The 18,658-nt window shown below is 39.3% G+C and overlaps 1 protein-coding gene across 1 annotated transcript in view; it reads left to right on the top strand.

Moving 5' to 3' along the window:
- The window catches only part of LOC136841778 (uncharacterized), a 100,720-nt gene that overhangs the window by 34,748 nt on the left and 47,314 nt on the right, over window positions 1–18,658 (top strand). The window contains exons 10-15 of the mRNA XM_067109064.1: window positions 2,670–3,053; window positions 4,049–4,165; window positions 12,013–12,399; window positions 13,377–13,493; window positions 15,116–15,499; window positions 16,479–16,595. Coding sequence (XP_066965165.1) covers window positions 2,670–3,053; window positions 4,049–4,165; window positions 12,013–12,399; window positions 13,377–13,493; window positions 15,116–15,499; window positions 16,479–16,595 — 1,506 coding nt within the window. The remainder of the gene's footprint in view (window positions 1–2,669; window positions 3,054–4,048; window positions 4,166–12,012; window positions 12,400–13,376; window positions 13,494–15,115; window positions 15,500–16,478; window positions 16,596–18,658) is intronic.

Raw genomic sequence — 18,658 nt, 5'->3', positions numbered from 1 at the left:
CCTCTGGTATTCCGTAAAGAGCCTATCTCGCTCTACATCCAAGAAAGCATTATCCCTCTTTCCTAGAGAAGTGATCTCTGAACCCCACAGGGGAATTCAGAAAGAAGCCCTACCTTTATTGAAAGTTAAAGCCCACGAAGTCCAGACAGTCGCCACTTCACTGGCTTTTAAACGCAATCTGTCACAGTTAGACTATTCTTCAATCTATGTACTGGATGTGCAGATTTGTGTTTGCCTCCTATTATTTGTGTGATGTAGAAACCACTTATGAAAACTACAGTACACTAAGATCGTTATCCGTGGCTGACTTGTTACTGGGGGAGGAAGGGCAGGAGCATGTCTCCTATTTCTTTATCTCCTCGCCTTGAATTTAGGTGATTGAGTTATGGGAGCCTGGGGGTACTACGTACCAGGAGTACCCACCAGTCTTCTAATGGATGGGTTTGGTGTTTCTTGTACTGTGCCCAGGGCAATGGCATACCCTTTTGTGTAAGACTTTGGCAAACATCGGAGTGCTCCTTGGTGGCAAAGCACCCACTAAAGTAGAGGCGATTCTCGGCTTTACTGCTGTGCCACTACAGGTTGATGATGAGCACTGACCAGAGGCAGTACCCGTCTGCTGTAGCTCCCTCAACAGGTAAGGTTACAACAAGTATTGTCCAATGCTGGCTACCTATCTATTTCAAATTCATCTCCATTACTGAGTGTTTTTAAGTAGTTAGTGTCCATGTATCCCACCTCCTCTATCTGTGGGATTCAGCAATGTAAGTACTTGGTAAGTTACTTATGTAAAAATGACATTTTTATAATAAAGTTTTTATATACTTACCTAGTAATTACATGATCGGAGCCCTCCTGCCTCTAATGGACATTATGCTTGAACGAATTGAATACCTGAGCCAGTTGTACCTATTCTTCCCCGAAAGTGGAGGGGATCTGTTACTTACACCAAAACAATATGAGCGCTACTGCAAAATTTAAAACTCAAGCTGCCGCAAAAAAGTAGGAATAGCAATGTAATTACTTCGTTAGTATATATAAAACTTTATTTTATTACAAAAATGTCATTTTACTTTCTTTATAAACAATTCTAGTTCTGCACATTATTTCCAGTCTCCAATAAGTTTAGCAACTTTATAGGGTGACTGAACTTGAAAAGAAGAAACTGTAAAGGCGTATTTAGTACAACAAGCTGATGCTTAGGAACACTTGCACCTTGCCATGCTAGTAGACCAGTTAGAGCTTTATGGTTAAAGTCCAATTGAAGCATTTGTAAATAAAAAAAGTTTCAAGAATATGATTTAGACAATAAAGGGAAGTGACTATTTTAAGTTTACTACTTGTTGTGGACAAAATGAGAATTATTTCTTTTCAGTGTTATGTTTTGTTACCGGAGCTCCTTCTGAATGTTTGATTATCATGTTTTAATGCAAAGTAATTCATTTCAGAAATGTTGTGTAAAGTACGTCATCAGTTTTAGTATTTCATAACCTTTTATTTGAAACAACCATTGAAAAAATCACATTCTTACTATCCTCCCAGATAAAAGTGTTGTTTACTTTTCAGAGAGACTTATTTAAAAAGGGAGTTTGCAATCATGAAAACTATCTTTCATGCTATTGTAAAATATTGAACGAAGAGAGACTTATTTAAAATGGGAGTTTGCAATCATGAAAAACTATCTTTCATGCTATTTTAATATATTGAAGGAAGAGAAAAGTTCTCATATTTTTTCAAAAATCCATCTTCAGTAGAAAGGGAGACTTCCATAAAAGATGGAACATCTGTTACCATAAATATTCAATCATTAATGATGTTTATTGATGACTTATTAACAGTTTTACATAGCTCTGGACTTATGATTGCTGTTCTGAGGTCTCGTTTAAAGCATTTGATTTATATACGTATATAACATGGTACAGTAGTAATAGATATTTTCATTTTTAGTGTACCTAATTCTCTGTGTATCAGTTATTGCAGTAACACATCAAGCTAATGGCCTTCTGTACTTAGCAACTGAATTATTATTATTGGTTTTGTTATGCTACCATTTTAGATATGAAACATCTTTCGATAAATCTCTTAAATTCCATTTTAAGTGTAAAGTACTGATCATTTTAGGTTAGGAACCATGTGGAATTTCATTTAGCTTCAACATATTGAGAAAATACTCAAGTATAGACTGCAAAATAGGGTCTTTGTTACATAACAGACTTTGTTACTTAAGCCAGACCACAGATGGATACATAAGACTTTGTTACTTAAAAAGCCAGACCACAGAGCATCTGTTAAGTTGAGGTGCTAGGTATTTAATGGTATAGTAGTGTCACTTAATTCCCATCATCAAAAAATAGCAGGGGGGCAAATTATAAAATATAAATAAATTTCAAGTTTGTCTGAGAATCTCTAAAAAAATTTTTATGGTATTATCAGTATAAAAACTAACCTGGAAATAAGGTTTTCAACACTGTAAATTGCTGTGTAAATACTCTTTGTTCATCTCTATAAATGTTAATACTGTATACTTCATTTATTTAATTTTACCAGATAATATTAAACTGTAAAGCATGTCAAAATATTAAATATATCTGTATGTTTTCTTAATAAATCATTAAAAATCAGCATAAATAAACTTGGTAACTCATGTTATTCATTTTTATAATTAATAGGTTGTTCTAATATATACTACAAACTGCAATACAACACAATCAGCACACTTGGTGGGTACACCTCTACAGAGACCACATCTGGAGAGAATATAATGACCACACCACAGGAGATGAATACTTTCTCAAGTGCATCCACTACAGGAGGCATACTGCTGGCAAGAAGCAGGCATGAGATATATTGGGAATATATAGTTAATTATAAATTCCCTTGGTGGTATGATAATAGCGGCAATACAAGCTGGTATGAAGAATACTCCAAAAGCGAAAATGAATTTAAGAAGGATAACCTTGCTTTGAATGGTATCGCTTACACAGGCAGCTGTGAAAAATTAGTTTGCATTGGAAGAGACAACATCAACAGGACAGGAGTAATTCATTCAAGGTGTGAGTATTTCAACTGGAACTGGAGCAGCTTCAGTGAATCTTGCTAACTCAGTAAATTGTTCATTGCAAACATGATATAAATTTGCCAATGTACTGTATATGCAAATAAGTTTTATTTCATGGAATATATACTGTACAGTATGTAGATATGTACATATACATGTAACCTTAAAATAGGGAAAGTCTTAAAAAATAAATCACTCATTTCCTGTTTGTGCATAATGAACTTGTATATTTTGAAGCACTGTACTGTATTCATCGAAGCTCAAAGAAAGGGAGCACTTTTAGCTCAGAATGAATAAATCAAGCCAATTGAGGGAGATACATATGAATGTGATACAAAAGATTAAACTCATTTCCTCTCAATCAACTCTCCTAAAGTTTCCATAGAGCCATGTACTGTACTGCTTTTCCAGTTACTCGCAAAATCTTTGTATAACTGTTTCTTAATCAACTTGTGATCTGAAATCCCTCTCCTTTGCCTAAACCCACACTATACTTCACCTATCACTCCTTCATTCATCTGTGTCACATTTTCAATCAGAAACTGTACCATGCACTTTCCCATTTGTACTATATGTACTAAGTAATATACATAATGACCTTGTAATTATTAATCTTCTCTTTGACCTTTACCTTCATTAAGAGGTACAATAGTTAGTATTCTCACCCACTCCTTTTGAACCTTTTCCTCATCCAGAAGTATCCTGTAACACTTTGATTGTTCACTCATGCACACTTTCTGCAGTGTACCACATTATTTGACTCGTAGTTCCATGATCTCTAGATGTCTTTCCATTCTTCAAACTCTATATGGCTGTCCTTATACCATCAATAACCAGCTTTTCCTAAATTAATGAATATGCATGATATGTATGAGTTTGAAGTGGTTGACACACACATATTAGATCATCAGCTTTTATTATAATTATATTTGTAGCTGTTGTTACCAATATCAAAACTAGTGTTGGCAATATATATATCCATTTTTCTAGGTTGCTTTTACAATGGCGACTGGTATCACCACGGGTATCCAATGTACCTGAACAACTGCAAAGCACAAGTATGTTCAGAGGGCAGTTGGGTGGAAGTTGATCACTTTGACCCATATTGTAAGTAATTACTCAACAAAACTTTTTTTATAAGTATGGTAAGACAGCAGTCATGAATTATTAGCATTGTGTGTCAGTTTAATGAATGGAAAATAATGAATGTATGTACTTACAATTTTAGAAGCTGAAATTGATTAATTTACTTTCATCATAAACCATTAGAGTTCTATACAATATTTCCAATCTCTTCAGTAAGTTTAGCAACTGTTTTGGAGGACGACTTGAAAGGAAGAAACTGTAAAGCCATATGTAATAGAAGCTGATGTTGAAAAGGAATACTATTTGGTGTTTAGGAACTCTTACACCTTGCAATGAAAGTAGACCAGGCAGAGTGTTATGGTTAAAGTGCAACTGAAATATTTGATATAAAACAATGAACAAGAGAGTTGCAAGATTATGCCTTTGGAAGTAAATGGGAAAAGTGACTATTTTATGTTTACAAGTTCTTGTAGACAAAGTGAGAATTATGTTCTTTTCAGTGTCATTTTCAGAGGTCTTCCAAAATGTTTGATAAACCTGTTTTATATAAGTAACTTACCAAGTAACTACATGGCTTAGTTTCTAACTATCGGGGCAGTTCAAAATTTGAAGTTTGCAGCAACACACTATTGTTTTGGTGTAGGTAAAGAGACCCTGCCCACTTCAGGGGAAGAATAAGTACAACAGTGCTGGAGAGCTCAATTTGTTTCTGCTGGTCAACGACTGATCATCGGTTGGTTGAATAGCTCTGATTTATATTTCGCCAGATGATTGTATCTTTCACCTTTGTTGAAGTATTCATTCGAGTTGGTAGCGCACTAATAATTATTCGCTTAGCTAGTTCTATATTTAGACATTTGTTGACTTTTCTTAACTCAGTATGTCGGATTTTAGTTTGTCTAGTATCAGATAATGCAGCAAAGGCTGCACTGTAATACCAGACTTACTTCTGCTAAGCATGACTCGCACACTGTGTGTTGCCATTGTAGAGGGCAGATTTGCTGGTTTGAACTTAAATGTGATGAATGCAAAGACTGGGATCGGGAAAAGGAAAGTTTTAGATGCACATCTTGACAAACTTCAGAAAGACAGACAGAGAAAGGCGGCTGCTAGAGCCGAAGCTAGAGCCGAAATCAGATATCGCTATTCAACCTGTGCCTTCTACACCTGTGACTGCCTTCTCCCTTATCACCAGCCCTCCGATTTTTCCATCAACTCCATTACCTGGCTCCCATTCTTCCAAATCCAATGCCATTGCCAGCCTGGAAGTCAGGATAAACCAAAAGCTTGGTCTTCTTGTTAGTACTGTAGCCCAGATCGGGTCTTCTGTTAAGGCCCTTATGGACCAGATGAGTGTTATTAGTGTCGGTGCAAGTGCAGTGTCAGTGGAGGAGATGACTATTCATCCCAGTGATGCTCCTAGACAGAGGTTAATGTCAGACTCCCCCAAACCTGGGAGGAGGCAAACCGGAGGGCCAAGGGAGGTTGGTGGGGTTGCCCACGGGTAGTTGCCCCCGCAGCCGAGCCTGTTGATCATACCCAGGACTCGGCGGACAGCTGTTGGGAAGGCGTCCATATGGATGTTCATGCTCTGTCATCCAGTGAATAGAACTCCAGTGCAGACGGGGTGCAAGTGCTTTTCGACAGTGCCAGGGCCATTGAAAAGGCATGTTCCTTTACCTTGAGCATGTTTCCTTGCTTTCCTGTAAGCTTCCCAGGGAACAAGAGCATAGTCCACTTCCCTCCTGCAGTTGTTGGGATAGTCACGAGTGTGCTGTGCATGATACTTTTGTGATGGAGCACCAGTATTTGGCACCAAAGCAGTCTTCCTCTTCAAAGAAGCAGTCCGAGCGCCCAGTTTCCAAAGCCCTGTGTCAAAGCGCCCGGTGTCCGAATGCCTGTTTTCTGAGTGCCCAACTTCCAAGCGCCCGTCTTCCAAGCGCCCAACTTTTGAGCGCCCAGGGTCTGAGTGTATAGTGTCTGAACACCCAGTGTCTGAACGACCATTTTATGAGTGCCTAGTTTTTGAGCGTGCAGTGTCTGACTGTCTGAGGGCCCAGAGTCCCAACGCCCAGCGATGTCTGAGCGCCCAGTGTCCGTACGCCCAGTTTCCGAGCTCCATTTGTCCAAGCTTTCACCTGTGCCAAAGTGCTCTCCTGTGCGCAAGTTTTCCCCATATCCGTGCGCACACCTGTGTCGATGTGACCTCTGGTATGCTCGGCGCCAGTAGCCAAGCGTTCAGCACAGCTCCAGCTGTCACATATCCTTGTTTGGAGCCTGTCCAATAGCAGGTGGATAGTGTCCTAGGACTTTTGCAGAAGCAGCCCTCTGCCACACAGGATCAGCAGGACTTAGCCCCTTCTTCTATTTTGTCCAATGAAGAAGCCATCGAACAAGAGTATCCTACGTCAGCTATGTAGCTCTCCTGAAGTACTTCCTCTTTTGCTACCCAACTTTCTTCTCTTCAAGGGCCTCAACTTCTCCGGGTTGAGCCTTCATGATGAGACAGCCTGTAGGGTCTGCAAGGCTACCGAAGATGGTCCTTTCTTCATCTTCTAGAAAGGCATTAGCGAGTATTGACAGCTGGTTAGCAGAGAAGAGGGAGCTTGGTAAGGCGGTATTTAGCGCACTTCCCTCTAACTTGTCGCCAAGGAGGAACTTGTCATACTCCACTGAGGAAGCTCCTTCTCTGGGAGTTTCTGCCTCCTCCCAGGTGGACTTCTCCAGCCTTGTTGAATCTGCGTGGAGAGTGGCATTCAACTCTGCTAAGATCATGTTCACGTCCTCAGAACTAGACTGTTTCATTAGAGATGTGTTTAAAGTCTTTGAAGTATTCAGCTTCTTGGACTGGACAGTGGGGTCCTTAGCCAAGAAGATAGAGGACTGCAATACACTTCAAGAGAACTTCTCTTCAGATTAGTTGGGAATGCTCTCATGTGCGGATAAGGCCATCAGGGTTGGCTCCCAAGAGCTGGCAGCCTTATTCTCCGAGGGTGTTCTGAAGAAGAGTGAACTGTGGTGCACTTTTACCACAAAAGGTGTCACTCCTTCTCAAATGTCGGCTCTCCTGTTTGCACCTTTCGATCGCTCAGCCTTATTCCTGAGAGCTACAGTAGAGCATGTTGCGTCGGACTTGCAGAAAAAGTTGACACAAGACCTTTTAGCGCAATCAACAAGGCGTTCCAAGGAACCAAGCCGTGGTGCTTCAGTCTCTTTCAGTACAAGGACTGTCTCTCTGCTGCAGCAGCAGCCCTTTTTAGGCAGAAGAGCCAAGTTTCAGCCCCATCTGCGCTCGAACCTGCAGTCAGTCCGACCAGTCAAGAAGTTGTCCTCCAAACCGGCCTCTTGCAAGTGAGGTTCCGGTCCTCTGAGTCCCCGTAGAAGCCAGGCTTCTCCATTTTTGGGACAAATGGGAAGCCAGGAATGCAGAACCTGGGTAGCCAAAGTCCTCAAAGAGGGCTATGCCATCCCGTTCAGGAAAAAACCTCCTTTGGCATCCTCACCCATCAGCTTAGCAGCTTACTCAGTAGGCTTGGAGAGGTTTTTGGCCCTGAGGGAAGAAGTCTCATCTCTGCTCAGGAAAAGAGCAGTAGAGGTGGTCGAAGCCTTAAGCACAGAAGGTTTTTACAACTGACTGTTTGTCGTCCCCAAGGGGTCACGAGGTTGGAGACCTGTCCAGGACGTCAGCACACTGAACTTCTTTTTGCAGACCATCAAGTTCAAGATGGGAACAAACCAATCAGTCCTGTCAGCCATTCATCAGGGATGGTGATGATCAACATGCAGGACGTGTACTTCCATGCTCCAGTGCATCCAGACTCCAGGAAGTATCTAAGGTTTGTATTCCAAGGCAGAGTCTCTCAGTTCAGGGACTCTTCGGGCTTTTCTGTCCCACAAAAGGATCCAAGCCAATGAGTGGATGAATCTGCTGGGCACATTCTCATCCATTGAGAAGTTCATGCCTAAAGGAAGGTTACACACAAGAGTCCTGCAATTCTTCTTAAAGGCCAGTTGGTACAGGAAAACTCCTAGACTCCTTCATTTTCCACATCACTCCTGAGATCAAGGACCTTCAGTGGTAGCTTACAGAAGAGAGGCTGATAGTAGGGAAGTCACTGCAGCTGCTGAGCCCCAACCTAACGTTGTACTCAGACACATCGAATCTGGGTTAGGGGGCTCTTTTAAACAACTGGAGGTTTCCGAGACGTGGTCTCTAGATGAAAAGAGGCTACATATCAATGTAAGGTAGCTGAAGGCGATCCATTTGGTCCTTCAGCCTTTTGTGATGGTAACATACAACAAGACAGTCACAGTCCATTTGGACAGCATGACTGCATTGGCCTATATCAAGAATCAGGGAGAGACTCAGTCCTCCCTTTGTGAAGTGACCAAGGATCTTTTTCTCTGGGCACAGGATAACCGCACCAGAATCGTAACTCATTTTATCCAGGGCAAGTTAAACATTTTTGCGGACAAGTTAAGTCGCTGCAGACAGGTCCTACCGACGGAATGGACACTGAATCCGCAGGTGTGCACCGACCTCTGGAAACAGTGGGGAAAGCTCATCGATCTGTTTGCAACATCGAGGGACCATCACCTCCCAGTTTAGTGTTCCCAACCCCAGACCCTCTGGCATGGGCGATGGACGCCATACTCCAGGACTGGTCGGACTTGGATGTGTACGCCTTCCCACCGTATGGTGAGAGAAGTCCTAACCAAGTTCATGTCTCACAACAACACATCCATGACACTGGTAGCTCTGTTTTGGCCAGAGAAAGATTGGTTCCCAGATCTTCTCAGTCTCCTAACAGACTTCCTCAGATTTCAAGCTCAGAAGAGAAGCCGTCTAAATCAGCCTCACTTCCATCAGTTCCATCAAGGCTTATCTGCTCTTGCTCTGACAGGCTTCAGACTGTCAGAAGCAATTGCTAAGTGCAGACATTAGTCTTCTGCTAATGTCTACCAGGCAAAGTGGACAGTCTTTTGTAGCTGGTGCCAAAGACATGACATCTCTTCTTCTAAAACCTCTGTAGCACAGATTGCAAATTTTTTAATGTTCCAGAGGTCCTCTCGAGGTTTAGCTACTTCCACCATCAGAGGTTATAGGTCTATGCTGAACTCCGTGTTTAGACAAAGAGGTCTGGATTTGTGTCCTAATCAAGACATAAGCGATCTAATGAAGTCCCTAGACACTTCCAAGCAAGAGAAATCTACGTCAGTTGCCTGGAATCTAGATGTATTTCTCAGATGGCTTTCCTGCCCTCCATTTGAGCTTCTTCACTCCTCATTGCTTAGAGATTTAACCAAGAAGACTCTTTTTAGTTGCTTTAGCTACGGCAAAGATCACCGAATTACATGCCTTCAGTAAGACAGTGGGTTTTTCGCAGGGAGATGCAGTCTGCCCATTCACGCTTGGATTCCTGACAAAGAATGAAACCCTGTGCAACCCCTGGCCTTGTTCATTCACGGTCAGGAATTTAACAGATCTCCTTGGGCTAGCAGACCAGGAGAGAGCTCTTTGCCCAGTTAGAGCATTGAAACACTACTTAGAAAGAACCAAGAGGATCAGAGGTCCCTCTCAGTATTTATGGCGTTTGGTGAAGAACCCCTCATGTCCATTATCTAAGAATGCCTTAGCCTTCTTTTTAAAGAGTGTTATATCCGAGTCACACTCGGAAGTTCAAGGGGACATTCTCCCTGTTTTGAAAGTCAAAGCTCATGAAATTAGAGCAGTCGCTACTTCGTTGGTTTTTAAGAACTTGTCGCTCTCCACAATTCTCCAGTCAACATACTCGCAGTCCAAATCAGTGTTTGCCTCCCATTATTTGCGTGATGTGGAGACAGTTTATAATAATTGCAGTACATTAGGTCCATTGGCTGTGGCTGGCATGGTATTGGGAGGACGAAGGATAGGGGTATCCCTTTATTCCTCTATCTCCTTGCCTTGTTCAAGGTTGTTTAGTTTTGGGAAGCCTGGTGGTACTGTGTATCTGGAGTACCCGCTAGTTGTCGTTTTCAATGGATGAGTGATGGCTTTGTTTTTAATATTGTGTGGTAACAGAATTTCTGGTTGTGTTTATTGTACTGTGCCTAGGGCAAGGGCACTTGTTTTTGTAATGCCTTGTCAGCCTTCGGAGTACTCTTAGGCTGCAAGGTTCCCCACTGAAGTAGAGACGACCCTTGGCTTTACTGCCGCATCACTAAAGGTTGAGATGAGCGCCAACCAAAGGCAGTATCCTCCTGCCGCAGCTCTCTCACCAGGTTGTAAGGTTACAACAAGCATTCCACCAATGCTAGCTACCTTTCTATTTCAAATTCATCTCCTTTACCGAGTGTTTTTGAGTAGAACATGTCCATGCATCCCACCTTCTATCAATGTGGGGTACAGCTATGTAGTTACTTGATAAGTTACGTATATAAAAATGACATTTTTATGATAAAATAAAGTTTTATATATACTTACAAGTAACTACATGACCAAGCCTTCCTGCCTCCTCTCTCATGGACATAGGGCACAAACGAATTGAGTTCTCCAGCACTGTTGTACCTATTCTTCCCCTAAGTGGGCGGGATCCAATTACCTACACCAAAACAATAGTGTTACTGCGAATTTCAAATTTTGAACTGCTGCGATAGTTAAGAACTAATAGCTATGTAGTTACTTGGTAAGTACAGTATATATAAAACTTTATTTATTTCAGAAGTGCTGTGTACATTACCTTATCGTTTTTAATAATTTTTTACTCTTTTATATGAAATAATCCTTTGATAAATCCCTTACTCACCTCTCTGATAAAAGTTATATGGTTGAGAGAGAGAGAGAGTTTGCTAAAGACGGAGTTAGCAGTCATGAAAAAAGTGTTTCTTTTGAAATATCGTAATATATGGAAGAAAGGGAAAAGTTAACATATTTAAAAGAAAATGTCAGCCCGAGAAGAACCCTAAAAGAGTTCAGAGGTCTGGTTAAACAAATCATTTATAACTAACTAACTATCTCTAGTAGAAAGGATAACTTCTTACATTGTAGTAGGAACAGCAGTTACGATAAATAGTCAGTCATTAATAAAGTTTCTTGATCAATTCATGAACAGTTTCACATAGTTCTGGACTTACGATGAATCTCTAAGGTCTTGTATGATATAATGCACATGATTTACATACTTATGGAACTTGATACTGTATATAATATTCCCATTTTCAAAATACCATGCACTCTGTCAGTTACTGGGGACATAGCTATTTAGCAAACTTCTGTACTTACCAGTTGTTTTATCATGATTATATTTTGGTTTGCTACAATTTTATATATAATTCATCTATAGATTTGAATGTTAAGTGTAAAGTACAGGTTATTTTAGAGTAGGAACTTTGTGGAATTGCAGTAAGCTGTAAGGTATGTAGAAAATATTGAGTGCAGGCTATTTTATAGGGTCTTTGTTGCTTACCAGAAAGGCAGAACCCTACAGCATCTGTTAAGCTGAGGTGCTAGATATTTAATATTATAGTGGTACTGTCCAGTTCCCTTCATTGACAAACTTACAAACTATCAATGTGCAAATCATGAGAGCTAATTAAATTTCAGGTTAAAGCCAGAGAATCTGCATACAGCAAACCTTTTAGGGTTATTACAGTATTGGTATAAAAACAAAATTAGAAATATGGCTATTAACACTGGATGTTACTGTAGACTGTATCTTTATTCATCACTTTATAAGCCAAAATTCTTCTTTTAGTTCATTATGTGAGATATTGGACTGTACACCATGTTCTCAAAATGTTAAATATATCAGTAACTTTTACTGACAAAACATTGAACATTAGCATCAACATACATGGTTATTCTATGTATCCTTTTTTCTATTTAATAGGTTGTTCTGACATATACTACAAAATACAGTATGGCATAATCAATACAGTTGGTTGGGACACCTATACAGAGACCACATCTGGAGAGAGTATAATGACTATGCCACAGATGAGGAATACATTCTCAGACACATCCACTAAAGGAGGCATACCACTGGCAAGAAGCAGACGTCGGATCGATTGGTATATATATGAGTATTCTCATAAATTCCCATGGTGGTTCCATAGTAACGGCAATACAAGCTGGTATGAAGAATACTCTGAAAACCAGAATGAATTAAAAAAGAATAACCTTGTTTTGAATGGTATTGCTTACACTGACAGCTGTGAAGAATTAGTTTGCATTGGTAGAGACCACATCAAGAGGACAGGAGCAATTCACCCAAGGTGTGAGTATTTCAACTTGAACTGGAGCAGCTTCATTGAATCTTACTAAGCAACGTGTCATTGTAAACGTGATGTAAATTTATCATTGTATATGCAGATAAGTTTTATTTTATGCATTATATTTGTAGTTATGTAAGTATATTCTTAAAATAAGAAAAGTCTTGAATAATGGATCATTCACTACAAGTCTCTGCATAATGAACAGAGTATGCTACTTGTATATTTTTAAGCACTGTATACTAGTGTATTCATCTAAGGTCAAAGGAAGGAGCACTTTTAGCTCAGAATGATTAAATCAAGGCAAGTGAGAGTGATACATATGAGTGTTATGCAAAATAGAAGTGGGTCATATCCCCTTAATTCTGTCCTAAAGTTCCAATTGAGACATGTGCTGCTTTTTCAAGTTACTGTACTTGGAAAGTCTTTGTATAATTGTCTCTTAATAAACTTGCCACCTAAAACCCCCCTTCTTAGCCTAAACCCCCACTGTACTTCACCTATCGATCCTTCATTCATCTGTGTCACATTTCCAATCAGAAACTTTACCATGCACATTCTGTTTTATACTATTCTAAGTAATGTCATGAGTTTATAATTATTAATCTTCTCTTCAACTCACACCTTTGGTGAAAGGTAAAATAATTAGTATTCTCACCCACTCCTCCTGATCCTTTCCCACATCCACAAGTACCCTGTACATTTTGATTGACCACTCTTGCACACTGTGTGCAGTGTACCACATTATTTGACTTGTAATTCCATGATCTCCAGATGTCTTTACATTCTTCACACTCTTTATGGCTGTCCTTATACCATCAACAACCAGCTTTTCCTAAATTAATGAATATGCATGATATGTATGACTTGGAAGTGGTTGACACATACATATTAGATTCTCAGCTCTTATTAAAATTATTTATAGTTATTACTAACATCAAAACTAGTGTTGGCAATATACTGTATATATCCATTTTTCTAGGCTGTTTTTACAATGGCAGCTGGTATCATCATGGCTATCCAATGTACCTGGATAACTGCCAAGCACAAGTGTGTTCAGAGGGCAGTTGGATTGTAGTTGATCACTTCGACCAAAATTGTAAGTAATTACTCAACAAAACTTTTTTCTAAATATGGTAAGACAGCAGTCATGAATTATTAGCATTGTGTGTAATTTTAATGAATGGAAAATAATAAATGTTTTTACTTACAATTTTAGAAGCTGAAATTGATTAATTTACTTTCATCATAAAACATTAGAGTTCTATACAACATTTCCAATCTCTGCAGTAAGTTTAGCAACTACAGTATTTTGGAAGACGACTTAAAAGGAAGAAACTGTAAAGCCATATGTAATAGAAGCTGATGTTGAAAAGGAATACTATTTGGTGTTTACGTACTCTTACACCTTGTAATGGAAGTAGACCAGACAGTGTTATGGTTAAAGTACAACTGAAATATTTGATATAAAATAATGAACAAGAGAGTTGCAAGAATATGCTTTTGAAAATAAAAAGGAAAGTGATTATTTTATGTATACAAGTTCTTGTAGACAAAGTGAGAATTATTTTCTTGTCAGTGTCATTTTCAGTTACCAGAGGCCTTCCAAAATGTTTGATAAACCTGTTTTAATCCAAAGTTATTTATTTCAGAAGTGCTGTGTATATTACTGTGTCGCTTTGAATATTTGTTACTTTTATATTTGAAATAATCCTTGTATAAATCCCTTACTCACCTCCTGATAAAAGTTGTATGGACGAGTGAGATAGAGAGTGTTTGCTCTAGAGGGAGGTATCGGTCATGTAGAAAGTGTTTCTTTTCAATTATCGTAACATATGGAAGAAAGTAAAAGGTAACATATTTGAAAGAAAATGTTATCTCCAGTATAAAGGATGACTTCCTCCAATGTATCAGGAACAGCAGTTACTATACATAGTCAGCCATTAATAAAGTTTCTTGATCAGTTCTTGACAGTTTCACATAGCTCTTGATTTATGATGGATCTCTAAGGTCTTGTGTTATATAATGCACATGATTTACATACCTATGGAACTTAATATATACTGTTCACATTTTCAAAATACGTCAATGTCTATTCATCAGTTACTGTGGACATAGCTATTTAGTAGACTTCTATACTTACCAACTGTATTATCATTATTATGTTTTGCTTTGGTTTGTATGTTAAATGTAAAATACAGGTTATTTTAGAGTAGAAACTTTGTGGAATTGCAGTTAGCTGTAAGGTATGTAGAAAATATTGAGTGCAGGCTATTTTATAGGGTCTTTGTTGCTTACCAGAAAGGCAGATCCCCACAGCATCTGTTAAGTTGAGGTACTATATATTTAATATTATAGTGATGCTGATCAGTTCCCATCTTCGACAAACTTACAAACTATCAATGTGCAAATCATGACACCTAATAAATTTCAGGTTAAAGCCAGAGAATCTACAAACAGCAAACCTTGTGGGGTATTACAGTATCAGTTTAAAAACAAAATTAGAAATATGGCTATGAACACTTTGGATGTTATTGTAGACTGTATCTTTATTCATCACTTTATAAGCCAATATTCTTCTTTTAATTCATTATGTGAGACATTAGACTGTAAACCATGTCCTCAAAATGTTAAATATATCAGTAACTTTTACTGACAAAACATTGAGCATTAGCATTAATATGCATGGTTATTCTATGTATCCTTTTTTCTATTTAATAGGTTGTTCTGACATATACTATAAACTGCAGTACAGCATAATCAGCACAGTTGGTTGGGACACCTATACAGAGACCACGTCTGGAGAGAGTATAATGACTACGCCACAGGAGATGAATATGTTCTCAGACACACCCACTACAGGAGGCATACCACTGGCAAGAAGCAGACGTGGGATAGATTGGGAATATATAAATTATTATGAATTCCCATGGTGGTACAGTAATAACGGCAACACAAGCTGGTATAAAGAATACGCTGAAACCCAGAATGAATTAAGAAAGTATAACCTTGGTTTGAATGGTATTGCTTACACTGGCAGCTGTGAAGAATTAGTTTGCATTGGTAGAGATCACATCAAGAGAACAGGAGCAATTCACCCAAGGTGTGAGTATTTCAGCTTGAACTGGAGTAGCTTTATTGAATCTTACTAAGTAACGTGTCATTGTAAACGTGATGTAAATGTATCATTGTATATGCAGATAAGTTTTATTTTATGCATTATATTTGTGGTTATGTACATATATTCTTAAAATAAGAAAAGTCTTGAATAATGAATCAGTCACTACCAGTCTCTGCATAATGAACAGAGTAGGATACTTGTATATTTTGAAGCACTGCACAGAAGTGTATTCATCGAAGGTCAAAGGAAGGAGCACTTTTAGCTCAGAATGATTAAATCAAGGCAAGTGAGAGTGATACATATGAGTGTTATGCAAAACAGAAGAGTGTCATATCCTCTTAATTCTGTCCTAAAGTTCCAATTGAGATATGTACTGCTTTTTCCAGTTACTGTACTTAGAAATTCTTTATTTAATTGCCTCTTAATAAATTTGAGATCTAAAATCCCCCTTCTTAGTCTAAACCCCCACTGTACTTCACCCATCAATCCTTCATTCATCTGTGTCACATTTCCACTCAGAAACTGTACCATGCACATTCCTTTTTATACTATTCTAAATAATATCATGACTTTATAATTACTGTATTAATCTTCTCTTCGACATTCACCTTTGTTGAAAGGTAAAATAATTAGTAGCCTATTCTCCACACTCCTCTTGATCCTTTCCCACATCCAGAAGTACCCTGTGCATTTTGATTGATCACTCATGCACACTTTCCTCAGTGTACCTCATTATTTGACTCGTAATTCCATGATCTCCAGATGTCTTTCCATTCTTCAAACTCTTTATGGCTGTCTTTATAACATCAACAACCAGCTTTTCCTAAATTAATGAATATGCATGGTATGCATGAGTTGGAAGTGGTTGACATACATATTAGAGTCTCAGCTTTTATTATAATTATTTATAGTTGTTACTAACATCAAAAGTAGTGATGGCAATATGTATATCCATTTTTCTAGGTTGCTTTTACAATGGCGACTGGTATCATCATGGCTATCCAATGTACCAGAATAACTGCAAAGCACAAGTGTGTTCAGAGGGCAGTTGGGTGGAAGTTGATCACTTTGACCCATATTGTAAGTAATTACTCAACAAAACTTTTTTCTAAATATGGTAAGACAGCAGTCATGAATTGATAGCATTGTGTGTCGGTTTAACGAATGGAAAATAATAAATGTATGGACTTACAATTTTAGAAGCTGAAATTGATTAATTTACTTTCATCATAAACCATTAGAGTTCTATAAAATGTTTCCAATCTCTCCAGTAAGTTTAGCAACTATTTTGGAAGACTGGACTCAAAAGGAAGAAACTGTAAAGCCATATGTAATAGCTGATGTTGGAAAGGAATATTAATTGGTGTTTAGGAACTCTTACACCTTGCAATGGAAATAGACCAGGCAGTGTGTTGTGGTTAAAGTACAACCGAAATATTTGATATAAAACAATGAACAAGAGAGAGTTGCAAGAATATGCTGTTGAAAGTAAAATGGAAAGTGATTATTTCTGGGTTTTCCGACCTGTGTCACCCGGTGAAATAACCTTTCAGCACTTATTTCTAGGTAAAGCTATTGCTAAATATACCAGAGAAAAGCTAAAAAGCTAAGCCGGAGTTACTACCCCTGGTGCGAGCTCCATGAAATGGAGTCGTGTATGAGAAAGGGTGAGATTGTCACAATCACAGGACTCCGCCCTGTAAACATTCCCAATGTCAAAAGTCCCACCGAGTGAGGTGCCGTTACAAACCCCCGCACCACTCGCGGACTGTAAACAAGCCGGCGTCACCCACATTCCACTTTTAGCACGCGTCCGCTGTTGTTGTTCTGTTCGTGTGTGCGCTTTCTTTGATTGTATTACTATGGCATCCTCCTTGGATTCTTCACCTAAGTTGAGTACCCTCTCTGTTTTTTATTTAGGCGGTTGAGGCTCATTTCCCTCTAATTTAATAATTAGAGGGATTTATATGCCCGTCTCATCCACCTTCTCCCGACCTCATGTGACCTTCAGTCTCGGTGCGGGAATTATGTCGGGGCTTCGTTCCCCGTCATTTTCTCATGTTGTGCCCTTTTGCTTATTATATATTCAATTGGGTTTTTTATATTATTGTTTTTTATCCTTCTCTGGAGAAATTTTGGTCTTTGTTGTTTAGGCTACGAGTTTTTTCCCCCTCGGGCCTATCCGCTATTTATCAATTATTATACGCGTTATATTTTGGACCTTTACTTCCTCCAGTGCTTGGATATATTATTTGAGATGGTACAGTTATGCTTATCAAGCTTATTTTAAGCCTAGCACACGGATGTCTTTGATATTTGCGGATTATATCCTTTGTTTTAAATCTGGAAGGTCGGCCATTTTCCCTCCGCGCTCATATCGCGTTGGGCTTGGTCTTCCCTTCTACATATGTTCTTATGATTAGTTAGATCATTATTAATTTTTTGCCTAGGATAGGTTAACTTTAGGCTAGTTGAGTAGATACTATTTCCCCTGGGCTTCCTCCCTCAGCCACTGGCTGTGTTAGGTTAGCCTAGGTTGTAGCTATGGCGATCTCTTCCTTTGCTAGGGGAGAAGGTTTGGTGTGTAGGAGGGTTCATAGTTGGAGCTTCCCTTTGTGTGGCGTTTGGTTAGAGAAGTCGGGCTTGCGCTTCTCCCTCTCCCTGTTTCGGCCTTTCCGTTTAGGCTCTAGAGTCCTAAAAAAGGTTAAGCTGGAATAGCGAGGGTTTCTCACATAGCCTACCTTCATCCGAACCACATCTTTGGGTTATTCTCCATCTTCATGTTTACCCCTCTCCTACCCCATTATTCCTTCCTCCCCCCCCCCCTTCCCTCTCCCACCCTTGGTTCGCTTTCATATATTATGTTAACTTACCAAGGCCCGAGAGTTTATCCTGTTCCTTTCGCCATAGCTTTATATCCCCTTCCTCTGCATTGATTGGTCTGTTCTCTCGCTAACGGGTCCCGACCTTACCCGGTCACACCCATCAAGACCTCAGTTGGGGACCGGGGGTGCTCCCACACCCCTGTTCCCAATTCCTTTCTTTGCTTTTGGCCTTGAGAGTTCCCTGTCCTCTCTTCTCTCAGTATTGTTCGTACATGTTCGTCCGATCGTAGGGAGAAGGATGGTTCTCATGGCGCCCGG

Source organism: Macrobrachium rosenbergii, chromosome 9 (assembly GCF_040412425.1).
Source record: "Macrobrachium rosenbergii isolate ZJJX-2024 chromosome 9, ASM4041242v1, whole genome shotgun sequence".
NCBI lineage: Eukaryota > Metazoa > Arthropoda > Malacostraca > Decapoda > Palaemonidae > Macrobrachium > Macrobrachium rosenbergii.
The sequence above is the reverse complement of the archived record's forward strand: the minus strand, read 5'-3'. Positions and strand labels throughout refer to the sequence as shown.